General features: G+C 41.7%; 1 protein-coding gene across 1 annotated transcript in view; it reads right to left on the minus strand.

The window, feature by feature from the left end:
• LOC115156368 (uncharacterized) overlaps window positions 1–19,615 on the minus strand; it is a 45,650-nt gene extending 26,035 nt beyond the window's left edge. The window contains exons 1-10 of the mRNA XM_029703843.1: window positions 18,039–19,615; window positions 9,562–9,614; window positions 9,059–9,168; window positions 6,951–7,071; window positions 5,755–5,912; window positions 5,378–5,526; window positions 5,077–5,236; window positions 4,867–4,994; window positions 3,717–4,628; window positions 141–247 (exon numbers count right to left, since the gene is read on the minus strand). Coding sequence (XP_029559703.1) covers window positions 141–247; window positions 3,717–4,628; window positions 4,867–4,994; window positions 5,077–5,236; window positions 5,378–5,526; window positions 5,755–5,912; window positions 6,951–7,071; window positions 9,059–9,107 — 1,784 coding nt within the window. The 5' untranslated portion in view covers window positions 9,108–9,168; window positions 9,562–9,614; window positions 18,039–19,615. The remainder of the gene's footprint in view (window positions 1–140; window positions 248–3,716; window positions 4,629–4,866; window positions 4,995–5,076; window positions 5,237–5,377; window positions 5,527–5,754; window positions 5,913–6,950; window positions 7,072–9,058; window positions 9,169–9,561; window positions 9,615–18,038) is intronic.
• Between the last annotated feature and the right edge of the window lie 1,625 nt (window positions 19,616–21,240).

Genomic DNA, 21,240 nt, shown 5'->3' on the forward strand with positions numbered 1-21,240 from the left:
ATGGTGTAATTGTAGTATTGAATCTCCCAAAGAGCAAACGCCTCAAGGGAAGGCTGTTTTGATTAAGATATTTAGGGAGTGAGAGAGATACTCAAACAGATCACAGAATGACACACTCACACCCACAAGCAAACACATACCTGTCAGAGCGAAACTTCATAGTATACACCCCTGGATACCATGTCAGGATATGGACAAAATGGCTGGAGGAGAGAGCCACATTGACTGGAGCAGGCAGATCACAGTGCTGAGAGAGACATATACAATTATATTAGGATATTTCAACTCAGAAATACAGTAAGGGATACAATGAAGCAGTAGGCCTTGTGGAAAAAGTCAAGGCCTACTGAGGTGAAATATCCTAATATAATTCTGTCTCTCTCAGCACTGTGTGATCTGCCTGCTCCAGTCAATGTGACTTTTAGTCTTTTTCTAAAAGTGATAAAATGGTTTTTTCCTCAATCTACACACAATATCCAAAAATAAAAAAGCAAAAAGAGGTTTTTGGATTTTATTGCAAGGTATTAAAATAAAACAGAAATATTATATTCGCAGAAGTATTCAGACCCTTTACTCAGTACTTTGTTGAAGCACCTTTGGCAGCAATTACATCCTCAAGTCTTCTTGGGTATGACGCCACAAGCTTGGCAAGCCTGTATTTGTGGAGTTTCTCCCATTCTTCTCTGCTGATCCTCTCAAGCTCTGTCAGGTTGGATGGGGAGCGCTGCTGCACAGCTGTGTTCAGAGACTTGTCCCAAAGTCACATTTAAGAAGGAAGGATGGAGGCCACTGTGTTCTTGGGGACCTTGCAGAAATATTTTAGTACCCTTGCCCAGATCTGTGCCTCGACACAATCCTGTCTCGGAACTCTACGGACAATTCCTTTGACCTCATTGCTTGGTTTTTGCTCTGACGTGCACTGTCAGACTGTTGGACCTTATATAGACAGGTGCGTGCCTTTCCAAATCATGTCCAATCAAATTAATTTACCACAGGTGGATTCCAATCAAGGATGATCAATGGAAACAGGATGCACCTGGCCTCAATTTCGAGTCTCATAGCAAAGGGTCTAAGTAAGGTATTTCTGTTTTTAAAAATTCATACATTTGCTAAAAATACAAAAAACCTGTTCTTGCTTTGTCATTATGGGGTATGGTGTGTAGATTGATGATAATTTGTATTTATTTAATACATTTTAGAATAAGGCTGTAATTCACAACATATCATACGTTTTCCAAATTCGTAACATATTGTACGAATTGCAATTCGTAACATATCATACAAATTGTAATTCGTAACATATCATACGAAATGGATGATGGCCATCCACAAATTAATACATACCACACTGTCACGTCCTGACCCGTATAAGGGGTTATTTGTTATTGCAGTTTGGTCAGGATGTGGCAGGGGGTGTTTGTTTTATGTGGTTCGGGGTTTGTTGGGCTATGTTCCTATGTAAGAGGGGTGTTTGTTTAGAGTGTTTTGGGGTTTGTTGGGCTGTGTTCCTATGTAAGAGGGGTGTTTGTTTAGAGTGTTTCGGGGTTTGTTGGGCTATGTTCTTGTTAGTTTATTTCCATGTTAGTTCTAGTCTTTCTATTTCTATGTTTAGTTAATGGGGTTGACCTTCAATTGGAAGCAGCTGCTCCTAGTTGCTTCTAATTGAAGGTCTTATTTAAGAGGGGTGTTTTTTCTATGGGATTTGTGGGTAGTTGTTCCTTGTTTAGTGTTTGTTGCACCTGACAGGACTGTTTTGGGTTGTTCTTTTTTTTTTTTTTGTGTATACGTATTTAGTTGTTTCTCCTTCAAATAAGAAGATGAGTATACATATTCCCGCTGCATTTTGGTCCAATCCTTATGACAACCTTGACACATACGAAATGTAACATATCATACTAATAGGAGTGTCCAGGATTAACATTTATTATGTTACGTCTACCCCTGAGTCCAGGCTGACAGTGTCGTACCCTTTACTTTTTTTTTTGGTTCACCCCTGAGATTTTTGTACCTATTCAACGTTTGGAACCACAATAACCAGCATGTTGTTGAAATGTGGCCCGTCGGGCCCCTATATATGAATGGACAAAGCCATTGATCACGTGACACCATTAATTAATTCGATGTGTTTGTCCATTCATACACACTATATATACACATATGTGTGTGGACACCCCTTCAAATTAGTGGATTTGGCTATTTTAGCGAAACCCATTGCTGACAGGCGTATAAAATCGAGCACACAGCCATGCAATCTCCATAGACAAACATTGTCAGTAGAATGGCCTTACTGAAGAGCTCAGTGACTTTCAACGTGGCACCATCATAGGATGCCACCTTTCCAACAAGTCAGTTCAACAAATTTCTGCCCTGCTAGAGCTGCCCCGGTCAACTGTAAGTGCTGTTATTGTGAAGTGGAAATGTCTAAGAACAACAACGGCTCAGCCGCAAAGTGGTAGACCACACAGGTTCACTGAATGGGAACGCTAAGTGCTGAAGTGTGTAAAAATTGCCTGTCCTCGGTTGCAACACTCACTACAGAGTTCCAAACTGCCTCTGGAAGCAACAATGAAGTGGGTTTCCATGGCCGAGCAGCCGCACACAAGCCTAAGATCACCATGTACAATGCCAAGTGTTGGCTGGAGTGGTGTAAAGCTCGCTGCCATTGGACTCTGGAGTAGTGGAAGCGCCTTCTCTGGAGTAATGACTCACACTTCACCATCTGGAATTCCGACGAGTGAATCTGGGTTTGAAGGATGCCAGGAGAACCTTACCTGCCCAATACATAGTGCAAACTGTAAAGTTTAGTGGAGGATGAATAATGGTCTGTGGCTGTTTTTCATGTTTCGGGATAGGCCCCTTTGTTCCAGTGAAGGGATATCTTAACGCTATAGCATACAACGCTACGCTATAGCATACAATGACCTTCTAGACAATTTTGTGGCAACAGTTTGGTGAAGGCCCTTTCCTTTTCAGCATGACAATGCCCCCATGCACAAAACGAGGTCCATTCAGAAATCGTTTGTCGAGATCGGTGTGGATGAATTTGACTGGCCTGCACAGAGCCCCTGACCTCAACCCCATCGAACACCTTTGTTAGGAATTGGAATGCCGACTGCGAGCCAGGCCCAATCGCCCAACATCAGTGTCTGACCTCACTAAGTCCTCGCAGCAATGTTTGAATATCTAGTGGAAAGCCTTCCCAGAAGAGTGGAGGCTGTTATAGCAGCAAAGGGGGGGACCAACTCCATATTAATGCACATGATTTTGGAATGAGATGTTCGACGAGCAGGTGTCCACATACTTTTGGTCTTGTAGTGTATACAATCATTGGGGAAGAGTCAATAGCACATTGATGCCAAATTAAGTCGGCCAAATTAAGTCGGTTAAGATGGCGTCATGATTTGATCTGCGCTCTTATTCTTCTCTCATGAAATTGCACTTACATTACAATGAATAAAACCGACATACAAAAACAAGTGCATTTTATGGAAATTTTTATTTTACATACACATTCCCATTCTCAACAGAAGGCAATACTTGTGAAGGAATGTAGACCTATGTGAGACGGCATATCCAACCAAGTGGAATATCTGTGCAGTTATAGGCTAAGGAACACTATCACACACACACACACACACACACACACACACACACACACACACACACACACACACACACACACACACACACACACACACACACACACACAATAATCAATGTCCCATGTACCCTGAGAAGTCTTCCTCTTCCTCCTCCTCTTCTTCTGTCTCATTGTCAGCCTGCACAGTGCCTGTGTGCGTTACAAGGTAGCCAGAGTGTGTCTCTGTGCTGCTGTCAGCATGTCTATTTGAATATTCAGAGTATATCCATGTGCAGACTGTCTGTGGCAGTGTCAGTACTAGCCCTGCATCCTCCTGTATCTCACTCGGAGATCTCATGCTGCCCGGTCGTAAGTTCCTCTGTAAAGAGTCTATGGGAAGTTGAGGCTTCTGCTCCTGTTTTGAAAATTCTAATAGAAAGTCTGTCTCCTCTTCATACTCGCCCTCCTCATCCCTCTTTAATGCCCCCAGAGTCACAGAGAACAGATTGACATTACCAGAGGTCTCCTTCTCCTCCACCTCTCTTTCTTTCTCCTCCTCTCCACCCAACCCTCCAAGTCCCAGAGGTCTGGGTCGGTCTCCGTCAAAGCTGGAAATGACCCTCGCCTGTTCACCTTTGACCTCTCCCTGAGTCTGACATCCTAGCACCATCACACCCACAGGAGCTTCCCTTTCCTCCTCAGCAGCAGCTAACTCAGAACTCAATCCCCCAGAATACCCTGCTGTGTTAAGGAGGGCTACGTTGGCCCCTGATGCATCCTGGGACTGTGTGGTGCTGGAGCTGCTGTCAGATGAGAGCCCCGCAGCGCGGTCCATGTAGTCGTTGTTTTCCCCCTCTTCCTCTTCATCCTCCTCCTCCCCCGCTTGGTTAGAGTTCTCTCTGTTATGGTGTGTTTTTGATCTGAGGGCCTTCCCTTGTTCCTCTGTCTCAGAAGATATAGAGACCAAGTCAGGGATCGTCCTCTCTGGGATGAGGAAGTAGCCCTCCACCAGGGCAGTCTGCATGGGGGGGAGGAGAGATAGGCTGTGCTAAACACAGAGAAAGGTACAGTGACGTACCATAAGATTCCTGAATCTGTGTGTGTACACCCCTTTACGTAGACTACATGGGTGACAGAGTTTCTCTTACAGTATTTTCCTACAGGAATTGGCTTTGCATTTCTTAAGCTCCACAAATTCACATCCTTGATCCACAGATCAACATTGAAACGATGACAAAGAGTGAGATTGTGAGGTGTAGTTAGTTACAGACGTAGCCATTTCTCACCAGTCCTCTGGGTTGGTGGGTCTTCAGCTTGCACAGGAACCCCGTGTAGAACAGGCCAAACGTGAGAACCATCAGACCTACCCCACTCACAATGAGGACAACAGACACCCCAGCTACAACAGCAGGGACTGAGAGAGAGAGAATCATGATCAAATATGAGCTCTGTGCAATTGGGATGAAACATTGACTTAAACTACAGACAATATTCACCTCTGTTGGGCTCCAGAATGCTGGTGTAAGCACACTTCCACCCAGAGGACCGTGTGTTGAGGTTGGTGATGATCTTGGTGTACACCCTCACACAGTACTCCATACCCACCTCCAAGTTCTCCAGCATGTAAGCTAAATGAGTTGTTTGGGTCATTTGGGGCTGGAAATGAACATGAACGAAGAGTAATAATTCACATGAAACAGTCCCCTATATTTCAAATCATTAAAAAAAGAAGAAAAAAAAGAGTACAATTTGATATGGCAATGAAGACAAGGAAAGAATAGGCCTAGTTGTTTTTACCTTTGTCTCTCCTGCCCTCTTCCAGTAAATGTCAAAAGATAAGGATTTCCCATAGACCTTTTTAATAGTTTCTATCTCAAGCAGTGTGATGTTGATTTCCAGGCAGTTGCCACATCCATCCAAAGACAATATTGGAGCGCCAATAACAGCTATGTAAGATATAATGGTACGGTAGCATCATTTCACACACAGAGTAAACAATTTACAAAAATATTACATCAGACACGTTCACACACAAATACATGCCTAGATTGTGTAATTTAATGTCAACTTGGATAATGTAAATAATTGCCCTCATACAAACACCTGTTCAAAATCTCTAGCAAAGAAATACCTTAACATTCTTATTAGCAAGTCAAAATGGAAAGCAGACATACTCTGTGTGAAGGGGGTGAAGGTGGTCTCGACCACGGGCGACTCTGAGAGGTTGCGGGAGGCCCAAACACAGACTTTATACTCTTCTTTGGGGAACTTTAGATCCAGCCTATGACTTGTCATGTTGGTTTGATGTGGAAATTGCGGCCTGTGGTTTCTTCTGTTGAGACAGAAACAAGGAGGGTAATTTTTGTGTGGTGCCGAATATTAGCAAATAATACAAGGAGCAGGCCGAGTTGAATAACTTTATTAACAAAAGTACGTTTGGTTCAATTCCAAATTATTCAAATGTTTAATTAGTGTGGTCTTCAAATCTCAACAATATCTCATTCACAGTGTTGTGAGACAGGATTTTATACCCATATCACTCAGTTGGCTTTCCTGTTCCATAATGAGTATTTATCTGTAGTTCAAACAAAACAAAGCTGTGCTTTCAGTAAGCTCATCTGTCTGACTTGTTGCATCCTCACCAGACCCCCAGCAGAAGAGGAAGTGGTTGATTATATTGAATTTACTTGAAATTCACAGCCTTTTTAAAGTGGTAACACCTGCATAACAGAGTACTGTCTCTAGAGTCTAGAGCAGATACTATGAGGGTGGAAACAACGACCACGATGACACAAAGCTGTATCTACGGTCAAGTGAAAGCAATACTTGAGAAAAACACTTCACACTGCAGTCAAATCTTCCAGCCGCAACACACTTGGTAAGACAGGCAAATTATGCTGAATAGGCTAATGTTGGTTAAAGGTAAAGGTTATAGCTTATGTCCAAAACCAACACATTTCTCCACAAGTGAAACCCAAAATGCTCTGACTGAAGTTTGAACTTTCCAATGACTGTCACTATGAAAAGCAATGATTTACTACTGTAATTATAGTGTTATTACATCTAACCTCTGAGACAATCCACAACCCAGTCATATCAAGTGTGTCATGGGAATCCGATCAACATCATTTGTCTAAAGTCCAAAAACCTAACCACAATGCAGTAGTAGAATTATCCAACAAGATTAACACAAACAAAATCATGATGATAGGTGACACTATACTCAGTTTTAATTCAAAGTAACTGTCCAGTGTTTCCAGATTTCCACCACTGCTAAATGCATATAGGCAAAGCACTGGAAAGCATATAGGAGTACCTCAACAACAGAATGGTGTGGGAATAAACCGGTCATTAAAAATATTGTGACAACCTGCGGGTGATCTTGTACACGGTCCCAGGAGGTGTGCCTGGACCGGCGCTCCAGCGTAGAACATGGTGGAAGTTGAGGGACTCTATGGAAACATTGACTGGAGCAGGGAGGGAGCACAGGGCTAAAAGGAAGAAGATAATACAGTGAGGGCCATTACCATCAAACTCATAAAGATAACATACAGTATATGGTACCACTATACTGCCCACAGACACAGACTGTTTGTGGGTGGGTATATATGTGAGAGAAAATGTTGATCACAGTATCTTATCCGAGGCCAGGTAGGCAGCTCCAGTAAATACATAACTTGCTGCTAGTATCTGGCAGTAAAACTGGAATGCTATATTGAACCAGTTTTTTAATGATTATTTTTTACCTCTTTCTCCCCAATTTCGTGATATCTAATTGGTAGTTACAATCTTGTCCCAATGCCGCAACTCCCGTACGGACTCGGGAGATCGAAGGTCGAGAGCCATGCGTCCTCCGAAACACGACCCTGCCAAGCCGCACTGCTTCTTGACACATCGCTCGCGTAACCCGGAAGCCAGCTGCACCAATGTGTCAGAGGAAACACCGTACAACTGGCGACCGTGTCAGTGTGCATGCGCCCGGCGCACCACAGGAATCGCTGGGACAAGGACATGCCGGCCAAACCCTCCTCTAACCCGGGCGACGCTGGGCCAATTGTGCGCCACCTCATGGGTCTCCCGGTCGCGGCCAGCTGCGACACAGCCCGGGATCGAACCCGGATCTGTAGTGACGCCTCAAACACTGCAGTGCCTTACATGGAACCCAAACCGGCTGCACGCGTGCGCCATCGTGCATACATTTATTTTGTCCCCCTACACAAAACGCGATCAAGACACGCAGGTTAAAATATCAAAACAAACTCTGAACCAATGACATTAATTTGGGGACAGGTCGAAAAGCATTAGCTTGCTGTTGCGAGCTAATTTGTCCTGGGATATAAACATTGAGTTGTTATTTTACCTGAAATGCACAAGGTCCTCTACTCCGACAATTAATCCACACATAAAAATGGTCAACCGAATCATTTCTAGTCATCACTCCTCCTTCCAGGCTTTTTCATGTTTAACTTATATGGTGATTGGCATCTAAACTTTCATAGTATTACCACGACACCTGGCAACAGTTCGCCTCACAATCAGCCATGTGGGTATAACCAATGAGGAGATGGCACGTGGGTACCTGCTTCTATAAACCAATGAGGAGATGGGAGAGGCAGGACTTGCAGCGCGATCTGCGGCAGAAATAGGAATGACTTCTATTTTAGCCCTTGGCAACGCAGACGCTCGTTGACGCACACAAGCAGTGTGGGTGCACTAATTGAATAACATAGATTCCTACATTTATTTTGCAACGCTCGTGGTGTAGTCAGGGTATTAGACCACTGCGCCACAAAAATATTTTATTTTCCAGTTCAGTACAAAATCACAAAAACACCTGCCAGAAATATAAGGTAGAATATTTAAGCTATAAGGCCCGAGGGGGTGTGGTATATGGCCAATATTCCCTGGCAATATTCCCGTGGTATATTGTCCATATATCACAAACCCCTGAGGTGCCTTATTGCTATTATTACTATTACACTATTACACCAACGAGCAGTAAACATTTAAATGTTAAAATGTTTTGTCATACCCGTGGTATATGGTCTGATATGCCATGGCTGTCAGCCAATCAGCATTCAGGGCTCGAACCACCCAGATCATAATGCTTATTATAAACTGGGTGGTTTGAGTCCTGAATGTTGATTGGCTGAAAGCCGTGGTATATCAGACCATATACCATGCGTATGACAAAACATTTATTTTTACTGCTCTAATTATGTTGGCAAGCAGTTCATAATAGCAATAAGGCACCTCGGGGGTTTGTGATATATGAACAATATACCACGCCTAAGGGCTGTATCTAGGCACTCTGAGTTGCGTCGCGCTTAAGAACAGCCCTTAGCCATGGTATTTTGGCCTCCCTCATGCCTTATTGTGTAAATAACGCATACTACAACAACATATATGATAGTGACAAAAACAGTACAGTGAGATGTTGAACCTGTCCTTTAACAATGATTGGTGTTGGTAACTTACCATAGCAACACTGCAACATCAAATAAATAGTCCGAAGGAAATGTTTCATATCTTCTTATTTATTAAACATCACATAGCCTAAGTCTTCTAACTCATGGTCGGTTATTGACCTGAAGAAGAAAAAAAAGATTGAATACAGAAAATAAACTTGTCCTGCTCACACAATAGGAAAGGTTGACACTACGATTCGATCCTGTACATAACTATTGTGAGGTTTGTATCCCATCAAACATGAAGATCAGGTTGCATGTTGCAATATTGAGGCAGGAGGACAACACTTTACATCTAGGCTACTATTATTTATGTGTTTATAGAAATCTGGTGTCTATAACCCTTCTACAAGTCTTGAAATTATTAAACACAACAAACTATTTTTAGGATATAAAAAAAACATCTGTAGTAATGAAGAGCCACGGTGTTTCTATAATAAAATGATACAAAAATGATCAAGAAACACTGTTTCTTGATCTGAACTAAATGCTGACATTAATAAATAATTGTACCTGAAGACCGTGCGTTCCTAGAGGAATTCCATTCGGATGAAAGTGATGTTCACCTGTTCGTAAAAGCAGAAGCGAAAATATACATGTGAAAACATAGATATAGATAGACGGTCTGAAGGAGCCAACACTCGCAAAAAAAGAGTCAAGCAATCCGCGCTTCAGGAGCCTCCTGGCTTAAGGTCCAAAGATTTAAAAGACACACCCTGTCCCCTCAAATTAAGCGGACACTTGACAACTTACGAGTATACACCTGCAGGGCAAGGTGCGAGGGAGGAAGGAATGATTTTTAAATGGACCATCCTTAACCGGAAATTCGTCACTCGCTCATCCCGCGATGATTGTGTTTTCAGCCACCGGTAACTTGCGGGTACTTTTTATACGCTATGTCAATTATTAGTGCATGTTTGGAACGTACACTCCGGATTTATGCGTTAATACACAACACTTTACAGTATCACGTGTTTTCTGGTAGGGAAACTTAACTCTTATCCACAGAAAGAGGCGAAAGCACAGCATTTCTAAACCAAGATGCGCGCCCAGATATACTTTTGAGCTGATGAGAAACTCCATTGGCATCGTATTAACGACCATTGTGTACTTCGCCCATGTTTCGATAATGGGCAGCGCAATGCGTCCTGGCCGATTCTGGGACAAGGAGAGATGAGCTCTCCTTCAAGGAGTCAATTGAGTACCACAATATGAGTCATAATACACAAGAAACTAGCGGTAAAACCCGGACATGGTTCCAATCGTTTTTCCACCATTCATTTTTCAATGGGGGATCTTAAAACTACTTCATATAAGGTCTGTATTTTGTGTAGGTTTACCCCGGAAAGTCTCTCGGACAAGGTAACTTTGATCAATATATTTGTCTGTAATTACCCCCCCCTAAATTAAATTCTAACTAGCTGCTAATGTGGCTATCAAACAGAACTGCAGTGTTGGAAAAAGTACTCAATTGTCATACTAGAGTAAAAGTAAAGATACCTTAATGGAAAAATGACAAAAGTAAAAGTCAACCAGTAAAATACTAACGTTACTTGAGTAAAAGTCTAAAAGTATTTGGTTTTAAATATACTTAAGTATCAAAAGTATCAAAAGTATATGTAATTGCAAAAATATACTTAAGTATTAAAAGTAAAAGTATAATCATTTCAAATTCCTTATATTAAGCAAAGCAAATGGCCACATTTTCAAGTTTTTTATTTATTTACGGATAGTCAGTGGCACACCAATAAATACTCAGACATCATTACAAATTAAGCATGTGTTTAGTGAGTCTGCCAGATCAGAGACAGTAGGGATGACATCTGATGTTTTCTTGACAAGTGTGTGAATTACACCATTTTCCTGTCCTGCTAAGCATTCAAAATGTAACAAGTACTTTTGGTTTTCAGGGAAAATGTAAGGAGTAAAAAGTACATTATTTTCTTTAGGAATGTAGAATGAAGTAAAAGTTGCCAAAAATATAAATAGTAAAGTACAGATACCCCCAAAAAACTACTTTAGTACTTTTTTAGTATTTTTACTTACAGTTGAAGTCAGAATTTTACATACACCTTAGCCAAATACATTCAAACTCAGTTTCACAATTCCTGACTTTTAATCCAAGTAAAAATTCCCTGTTTTAGGTCAGTTAGGATCACCACTTTATTTTAAGAATGTGAAATGTCAGAATAATAGTAGAGAGAATTATTTATTTCAGCTTTTATATATTTCATCACATTCCCAGTGGGTCAGAAGTTTACATACACTCAATTCGTATTTGGTAGCATTGCCTTTAAATTGTTTAACTTGGGTCAAACGTTTCAGGGAGCCTTCCACAAGCTTCCCACAATAAGTTGGGTGAATTTTGTCCCATTCCTCCCAACAGAGCTGGTGTAACTGAGTCAGGTTTGTAGGCCTCCTTGCTCGCACACGCTTTTTCAGTTCTGCCCACACATTTTCTATGGGATTGAGGTCAGGGCTTTGTGATGGCCAATCCAATACCTTGACTTTGTTGTCCTTAAGCCATTTTGCCACAACTTTGGAAGTATGCTTGGGGTCATTGTCCATTTGGAAGACCCATTTGCGAGCAAGCTTTAACTTCCTGACTGATGTCTTGAAATGTTGCTTCAATATATCCACATAATTTTCCTCCCTCGTGACGCCATCTATTTTGTGAAGTGCACCAGTCCCTCCTGCAGCAAAGCACCCCCACAACATGATACTGCCACACCCGTGCTTCACGGTTGGGATGGTGTTCTTCGGCTTGCAAGCGTCCCCCTTTTCCCTCCGAACATAACAATGGTCATTATGGCCAAACAGTTCTATTTTTATTTCATCAGACCAGAGGACTTTTCTCCAAAAAGTACAATCTTTGTCCTCATGTGCAGTTGCAAACCGTAGTTTGGCTTTTTTATGGCGGTTTTGGAGCAGTGGCTTCTTCCTTGCTAAGCGGCCTTTCGGGTTATGTCGATATAGGACTCGTTTTACTGTGGATATAGATATTTTTGTTCCTGTTTCCTCCAGCATGTTCACAAGGTCCTTTGCTGTTTTTCTGGGATTAATTTGCACTTTTCACACCAAAGTACATTCATCTCTAGGACACAGAACATGTCTCCTTCCTGAGCGGTATGACGTCTGCGTGGTCCCATGGTGTTTATACTTGCGCACTATTGTTTGTACAGACGAACGTTTGTACCTTCAGGCGTTTGAAAATTGCTCCCAAGGTTGACCCAGACATGTAGAGGTCTACAAAAAAAAATTCTGAGGTCTTGGCTGATTTCTTTTGATTTTCCCATGATGTCAAGCGAAGAGGCACTGAGTTTGAAGGTAGGCCTTGAAATACATCCACAGGTACACCTCCAATTGACTCAAATGATGTCAATTAGCCTATCAGAAGCTTCTAAAGCCATGACATCATTTTCTGGAATTTTCCAAGCTGTTTAAAAGCACTGTCAACTTAGTGTATGTAAACTTCTGACCCACTGGAATTGTGATACAGTGGATTCTAAATGAAATAATCTGTCTGTAAACAATTGTTGGAATAATTACTTGTGTCATGCACAAAGTAGATGTCCTAACTGACTTGCCAAAATTATAGTTTGTTAACAAAACATTTGTAGAGTGGTTGAAAAACGAGTTTTAATGACTCCAACCTAAGTGTATGTGAACTTCCAACTTCAACTGTAAGTATACTGCTGAAAAAAATTAAGGGAACACTTAAACAACACATCCTAGATCTATATGAAAGAAATAATCTTATTAAATACTTTTTTCTTTACATATTTGAATGTGGTGACAACAAAATCACACAAAAATAATCAATGGAAATCCAATTTATCAACCCATGGAGGTCTGGATTTGGAGTCACACTCAAAATTAAAGTGGAAAACCACAGTACAGGCTGATCCAACTTTGATGTAATGTCCTTAAAACAAGTCAAAATGAGGCTCAGTAGTGTGTGTGGCCTCCACGTGTCTGTATGACCTCCCTACAACGCCTGGGCATGCTCCTGATGAGGTGGCGGATGGTCTCCTGAGGGATCTCCTCCCAGACCTGGACTAAAGCATCCGCCAACTCCTGGACAGTCTGTGGTGCAACGTGGCATTGGTGGATGGAGCGAGACATGATGTCCCAGATGTGCTCAATTGGATTCAGGTCTGGGGAACGGGCGGGCCAGTCCATAGCATCAATGCCTTCCTCTTGCAGGAACTGCTGACACACTCCAGCAACATGAGGTCTAGCATTGTCTTGCATTAGGAGGAACCCAGGGCCAACCGCACCAGCATATGGTCTCACAAGGGGTCTGAGGATCTCATCTCGGTACCTAATGGCAGTCAGGCTACCTCTGGCGAGCACATGGAGGGCTGTGCGGCCCCCCAAAGAAATGCCACCCCACACCATGACTGACCCACCGCCAAACCAGTCATGCTGGAGGATGTTGCAGGCAGCAGAACGTTCTCCACGGCGTCTCCAGACTCCGTCACGTCTGTCACGTGCTCAGTGTGAACCTGCTTTCATCTGTGAAGAGCACAGGGCGCCAGTGGCGAATTTGCCAATCTTGGTGTTCTCTGGCAAATGCCAAACGTCCTGCACGGTGTTGGGCTGTAAGCACAACCCCCACCTGTGAACGTCGGGCCCTCATACCACCCTCATGGAGTCTGTTTCTGACCGTTTGAGCAGACGCATGCACATTTGTGGCCTGCTGGAGGTCATTTTGCAGGGCTCTGGCAGTGCTTCTCCTGCTCCTCCTTGCACAAAGGCGGAGGTAGCGGTCCTGCTGCTGGGTTGTTGCCCTCCTACGGCCTCCTCCACGTCTCCTGATGTACTGGCCTGTCTCCTGGTAGCGCCTCCATGCTCTGGACACTACGCTGACAGACACAGCAAACCTTCTTGCCACAGCTCACATTGATCTGCTATCCTGGATGAGCTGCACTACCTGAGCCACTTCTGTGGTTTGTAGACTCTGTCTCATGCTACCACTAGAGTGAAAGCACCGCCAGCATTCAAAAGTGACCAAAACATCAGCCAGGAAGCATAGGAACTGAGAAGTGGTCTGTGGTCCCCACCTGCAGAACCACTCCTTTATTGGGGGTGTCTTGCTAATTGCCTATAATTTCCACCTGTTGTCTATTCCATTTGCACAACAGCATGTGAAATTTATTGTCAATCAGTGTTGCTTCCTAAGTGGACAGTTTGATTTCACAGAAGTGTGATTGACTTGGAGTTACATTGTGTTGTTTAAGTGTTCCCTTTATTTTTTTGAGCAGTGTACTTTACACCACTGCTGAATTGCACATCCTGTCACATGCTTTGACGTGATCACTGAAGGCAGTGTTGCAGGGTGGGAAAAAACTCCGTTTCTCCACACAAACGCTCAGTAACAAGGAACCTAGCAGGTGAAGTCAAATAGAATAAATACTAGATATTATTTTATGTAATATATAAATAAACATACTTTTTGTAGTTTCTCATTTAAATAACTGATATTGTGTATTTATCATGTGTATTGTGGTATAGCATCTTTCCAATTACCTACCGTAGCTTTTTTTTCTATAATTATTTGAATATCCCTGGCTTTTGTAGCTAACTAGCTAGCTAAGCTTAGGCCTCTCTGTTGATCAGAAGCAAGGATGGGTCAGTGCTATGTACTGGATTGTAACCACTACTCCAATAAGCATACGTGAATTTTATCGTTTTCCGACCTCCGTAATCGAGAGGCTAGCTGCTGACAAGCTATTTTGGTTAGGTCAAAGATCTGTGCTTAGCTAGGTGCTTATGAAAATTAGCTAGATAACCACCGACTGTAGTTATGTGTACAATGCACATTACCTTCCTTACAAGTAAAAAGAAAACCAGCATAGGCTAGCATAATGGCTGTTGTGACCTTTTTATTGACGAGTCTTTAGTGAGCTAGCCAGCTAGTTAATGTTAACTCACAGGTTGTGTAGTCATACAGTATACACACAATAGCATGTGGACACCTGTTAAAATTACCGACTTCTTTGCGCTATTGAGTCTTTGCATAGGAAAGAATGGGGTTATGTGATCGATGGAAACAGCGGCAGCCTATAAGAAGCGACACTAAAGTACCATACAATATTTAATTTATAGCTAGTAATTTTAATACTTTAAACCAGACCATCAGGTCAGTGGGTGTGAAGAATTAGCTGTATTAAGTTACAGTACATTTTCAATAACCCACTTGTAACTAGTTGACAGTAAGATTTGAAAATTAAACATGAACTTCCTGTGAACCAGCTGCCATTAAGGTCCTGGAAACTGCACAATAACTTTTTAACAGTGCAGGTCTTGATTGACACAAGTTCTTACAAAGATTGCAAAACTGACAATAGCAAAAGAGATGCTCCCGAATACATTTGCCCCACCTACACTTTAAAGTCCAAGTAATGAGTGTTCTTAATGCTGCATTCATAACCACATGGGAAGTAGGATTTCACCACATTCAACTGGGAAAAATTCCACATGAATGGCCTTCCAACTGGTAATTACTAGTGGGAAACGCGTCTATCATCCATGAGCTCCAACTTCTCCCACATGCTGACCTATGATGTCACCTTGCCAGCAGCATACCACCCTGCATCCCATTGATGGCTTGCTTCTGAAGCTAAGCAGGGTTGGTCCTGGTCAGTCCCTGGATGGGAGACCAGATTCTGCTGGAAATGGTGTTGGAGGGCCAGTAGGAGGCACTCTTTCCTTTGGTCTAAAAACTATCTTAATGCCCTGTGTAGGGTGCCGTCTTTCGGATGGGACATTAAACGGGTGTCCTGACTCTCTGAGGTCATTAAAGATCCCATGGCACTTATCGTAAAAGTAGAGGTGTTAACCCTGGTGTCCTGGCTAAATTCCCAAGCTCTCTCTCATACCACCACGGTCACCTAATCATCCCCAGCTTACAATTGGCTCATTCATCCCCCTCCTCTTCCCTGTAACTATTCCCCAGGTCATTGCTGTAAATGAGAATGTGTTCTCAGTCAACTTACCTGGTAAAATAAAAATAAAAACCTACTATTATTTATGCACTTTGAGATTATTTTTGAAAAGCGCTTTACACGTAAAAAATTATTATTATCATCACTACTACTAAGGAAATGACCTTGATAACAGCATTTTCGGCAGTCAAATGTAACAAAACATTATTTAGAAAAACCAACCTGTTAATATGGTTTTTGAACTCTATAATTTGTTTACCAACCTGATAGCCGTATTTGTCATTTATGGGTGACGCAGCTTGTTGGCCACAAGCCAATTAGTGTTTCCCAACAATTTGGATGTACAAGAATGCATCCAACTGGTATTACGACTTCACAACTAGTAAATTCCCACCTCTCACATGGTTACGAACGCAGCTTTAAATGTAATATTTTGGGTAGAAAAATGTACCATTATAATAGATTGCCCGCACATGAACCCTAAATAGATTGTCCGCACATGAACCCTCACCCTACCATGTGAGTTCCTATGTGTACCTTTGAAGGTATCTTATGTTTTCCTTTGGTCTTTTTGTACACCAGGGAACAACACTACCATAAACATACTCTTATTTTTGAGAGTGTGTGCATATACTGTATGTTCTTGGTAACAAATAACCAGCTGGTGGCACTGCTGAGACATTAATACACTCAGACCAAAAGGTTGCAAGTTCAAATCCTCAGAGTATTTATGCACACTTAGTGCTAGATTATATCAGACCCGTGCTAGTGGACACCTGTGTAACTGGTGTGAAATGGCTAGCTAGTTAGCGGCGCGCGCTAGTAGTGGTTCAATTGGTGTCGTCACTTGCTCTGAGAACTTGAAGTTATTGTTTCCCATTGCTCTAAAGGGCCATGGCTTTTGTGGAGTGATAGGTAACAATGCTTCGGGGGTGAATGTTGTCAATGTGTTCACAGGGTCTTTGGTTTGAGCCCAGGTTGGGGCGAGGAGAGGGACAGAAGCAACAGTGTTATACCCACGTAGCAGTTGTTTTTGCGGTGTCGGAAGCGGAACTGTGTTAGAGCTGTCAAATCCACAAATTATCCCAAAAATATTTATTGTCACATACACCGGATAGGTGCAGTGAAATGTGATGTTTTACAGGGTCAACCCTAGTAGTACGGCACCCCTGGAGCAAATTAGGGTGAAGTGCCTTGTTCAAGGGCACAGAGAACCTTTTGGTTACTGGCCGAATGCTCTAATTGCTATGCTACCTGTCGTCCTATACCTAGGGAACTAAACTCCACTCCATGGTAAAGGAAGTTTATGATGAACTTCACCAACAGAGTGAAGCAGAGACCAGGCTTTGTGGAATCTAGCTCTCACTACATTGATTCGCCCAAGGTCAATACTTTAAAAAAACGTAATCATTAAACGCCTACCTTATACTTATGTTTGTCCTCGGTAGTTGCGTGCCTTTCTTTGTTTGCTGATATCCATACCTTTTCCATAAAATGTTAATCAAATACAACCACCAACGTTTTATTTGTTTCTTTTTCTTGAAGTAGCCAATAACATATATGTATTTTTTTTACAGTTCTTGCCATAAGTGCTTCAAAAGAAGGCTATCCTATGAATTTAAATGAAATTGCAAGTGAGGCATGCCAAGTTGATTTGCAGGATGGGCCAAAAAGCCCCCAAGTGCATTGCGATTGACAGTAATAATATAGTGAAACTAATTTCTCAACATTGAGTGCATTGTGTGGTTTGAATGAAGTAACAGCACTGCATAAAACAATTAATACATGTCCCATGATGGTAGTGACTACCCATTACTGCTTATCACTTATTAACCATCGTTTATTCATATTACTTCACTTTAATAAAATATTTGTTGTTGTGTATATTACATTTGCTTTATTTGGTGACTTTATTTCATTCCTAGTCATCATCTCATCTCTATAGAGTAGCTGTCTATGCTGTCTGACAAAACCACAATTTTAATAGTTCTTCAATGTAAGTAAAGCATACTTTTATGACTCCAAAAAAACATTCCTTACCCCAGGATACTTCAACTGGTGACGATCTGGGAGAATGAAGAAAAAGGAGCACTTTGTTGCGACATAAATCAGATTTATTGACGGGACAAGTATGACTCGCCTTCATCAGATACTTTTATGACTGCTGAATACCAACTATCAATTTCTTATATTTTCAGGTAGAGATAACTCTCTCTCGATTGTGCATTCTTCTGTCTCTTATACATAGCAGGCATAAAAGAAACACAGACCAGACAAGTAGGTGCGCAATGGATTATGGTCATTTTAGTAAATTACCACATTTTCTGTGGTAGACTATGTAGAGTATTAGCCTGTTGGAAACTACAACTCCCTACTCCATCGCACAGTTCGGGCTTTGTCCGATTTATGAGAAACTGAGCAATATGCGCATTTAGCTCACAGAATTATAAACTAAATGGAATTCAAATAATTGAACCAACATTATCAATTAGTGGTTTAAAAAACAAAAAATAACCAAAATGTCAGCACTAGACATTTCACATGTGAAAACATGTTTTTGAAACACTTCCCATGTGATCACATTTTCAAATGTGCAATTCCATGTGTTATCGCTGTTCAGCTTAATTATGATACCATCTGGGATTTGAACTCACAACCTCTGGAATTGGAATACGCATATACTGTATTTCTGCTGCACCACAAAGTCAATAGCTTTCCCCTAAACATTCATTACCTATAATACATCTCAGTGCTTAGCAAAAGAGTGCCGAGTGCCAAGTGCAGTGCTATTTTAGTTATTCTGACTATTCTCTCATCATGGATTTCAATTACTTATTTCAGCAATTTGAGGGTTTTCTGTATAGTTGTCTAATGTTGGTGGGGCATATTATTCTGATTTAATGTTACTTATTAGTTTTTCTTGAGTGTCTTTTTAACAAAGCTGAGATTTACTTTGAAGTCCAAAGTGTAGAAATGGAGGTGAAATCAGTTACTGACACAGACATGGTGGTGTAGCAGGAAGATCATAATGCCGTGAACCAAGAGGCTGTGAGTTCAAATCCCAGGTAAGAACATGTTGAATAATAAAGACCGTATAAATAAATGTACCCTCTTAACCAGGTTTACATCCAACCTTTTTATGTGTGTAAAGTTCATGTCGGATAAAAAATGTCATGACAGACCTGCTGGTAAACTTTCCAAATATCGACAAAACAAAATACACTAGACAAGGTGGGATCTGTTTGTGTCTGTAAAATTAATTATACAAGGAATGTTGACTTGTCGGATGCAGTTTATTAGGCTACAGATGAAATAAGTTATGATGAACTTCACACGGTGGTGAAAGTGCAAGGTGATGAGCTTGATGCTCCTTTCCAATAAATATTGAGGGTATTATTCTGGTGACATGAATTTCGATGGTTGATGGACGTTATTGTCCATAATATTCTCATCATGTAGGTCAGTGGTTCCCAACCAGGGGTACTAGGATCCCTGTGGGCTCTTGGCCTATCCACAGCAGGTACATGAGAAGACTCATGAGGCCTACTGGTAAAATGCACGAGGAGGTACTTCAGGGGTACTCTGGGCAGAGCAAAATTCAGTTGGTGGTACAGCAACCGAAAAAGGTTGGGAACCACTTATGTAGGCAATAACTGCACTGTATCTGTGAGCTGTTGGCTCGAGCCCATGTGCCAATACCAGAGTGGGCACACGCTATATAATGCAAACATTTTCATGAGTTGAAAAAATGTCCTGGAAACACATTTAACTTGTATTTATTATTCGGTATATGGGAATTTAACTGCAAAATGTATTTTTATGTGCCCTGCATCATCACTTTTATCTGCAACAAGTCAATTTGATTGAAACACATCTTGTTTTCATGCGGATTTTAGAATATTCACATTAAAATGTGTTGCCAATTGGATGGAAACCTAGCTAGTGTAGTCATGTTTGTCAAATATGTACGTTGAAAACACAATGTGTATCATAACAACTTATTTTTGTTTGTAGGGCATCATCTGTGAAATCTCATTTGAAAATGTTAATCCACATTGTGGATCATGTGAAAATCCACATGTGAAATATCATCACATGTAAAACACATGGTTTCACATGTGAAAATCCACATAACGTGAAGTGTTCCAAACACACATGGCTTCACATGATTTCACATGTGCCGAACATATGGAAATGTCACATGTGAAATCATGTGATTTTCCACATGTGAAATCATGTGATTTTCCACATGTGAAATCATGTGGTTTTTCCGTAAGAGGCAGATGGTTAGAGCAAGGAGCAACACATTTTTGATGACCTAGCCTGAATGTTTAATCCACAGTTAATGGTTTTCAGAGGTGTCTACTCATACATTACCCAGATGGGAAGGACTAATGCCAGATTTCTGGCTGTACAGAGTGAGTCTGTGCTTGAGAGATTATATCGGCGATACAGATTCCAACATCAACAGTCATTAGTGAGTGCCCACGTCCCAAATGGCACCCTATTCCCTATATAGTGCACTACTTTTGACCAGGGCCCATAGGGTTACAAGATGTAGATGAGAAAAGAATATGCACGCACCTATGCATGTACAGAGCATTCGGAAAGTATTCAGACCCCTTGACTTTTTCCACATTTTGTTATGTTACAGCCTTGTTCTAAAATGGATTAAATAGTTTTTTCCCTCATCAATCTGCACACTATACCCCATAATGACATAGCAAAAAAAATATTATATAAGTATTCAGACCCTTTACCCAGTACTTTGTTGAAGCACCTTTGGCAGCGATTACAGCCTCAAGTCTTCTTGGGTATGATGCTACAAGCTTGGCACACCTGTATTTGGGGAGTTTCTTCCATTCTTCTCTGCAGTTCCTCTCAAGCTCTGTCAGGGTGGATTGGGAGCATTGCTGCACAGCTATTTCCAGGTCTCTCCAGAGATGTTAGATCGGGTTCAAGTCAGGGCTCTGGCTGGGCCACTCAAATACATTCAGAGACGTCCCGAAGCCACTCCTGCGTTGTCTTGGCTGTGTGCTTAGGGCCGGTATCCTGTTAGAAGGTGAACCTTCACCCCAGTCTGAGGTCTTAAACACTCTGGAGCAGGTTTTCATCAAGGATCTCTCTGTACTTTGCTCCGTTCGTCTTTCTCTCGATCCTGACTAGTCTCCCAGTCCCTGCCGTTGAAAAACATCCCCACAGTATGATGCTGCCACGACCATCCTTCACCGTAGGGATGGTG

This window comes from Salmo trutta, chromosome 20, assembly GCF_901001165.1.
Source record: "Salmo trutta chromosome 20, fSalTru1.1, whole genome shotgun sequence".
NCBI classification, from domain to species: domain Eukaryota; kingdom Metazoa; phylum Chordata; class Actinopteri; order Salmoniformes; family Salmonidae; genus Salmo; species Salmo trutta.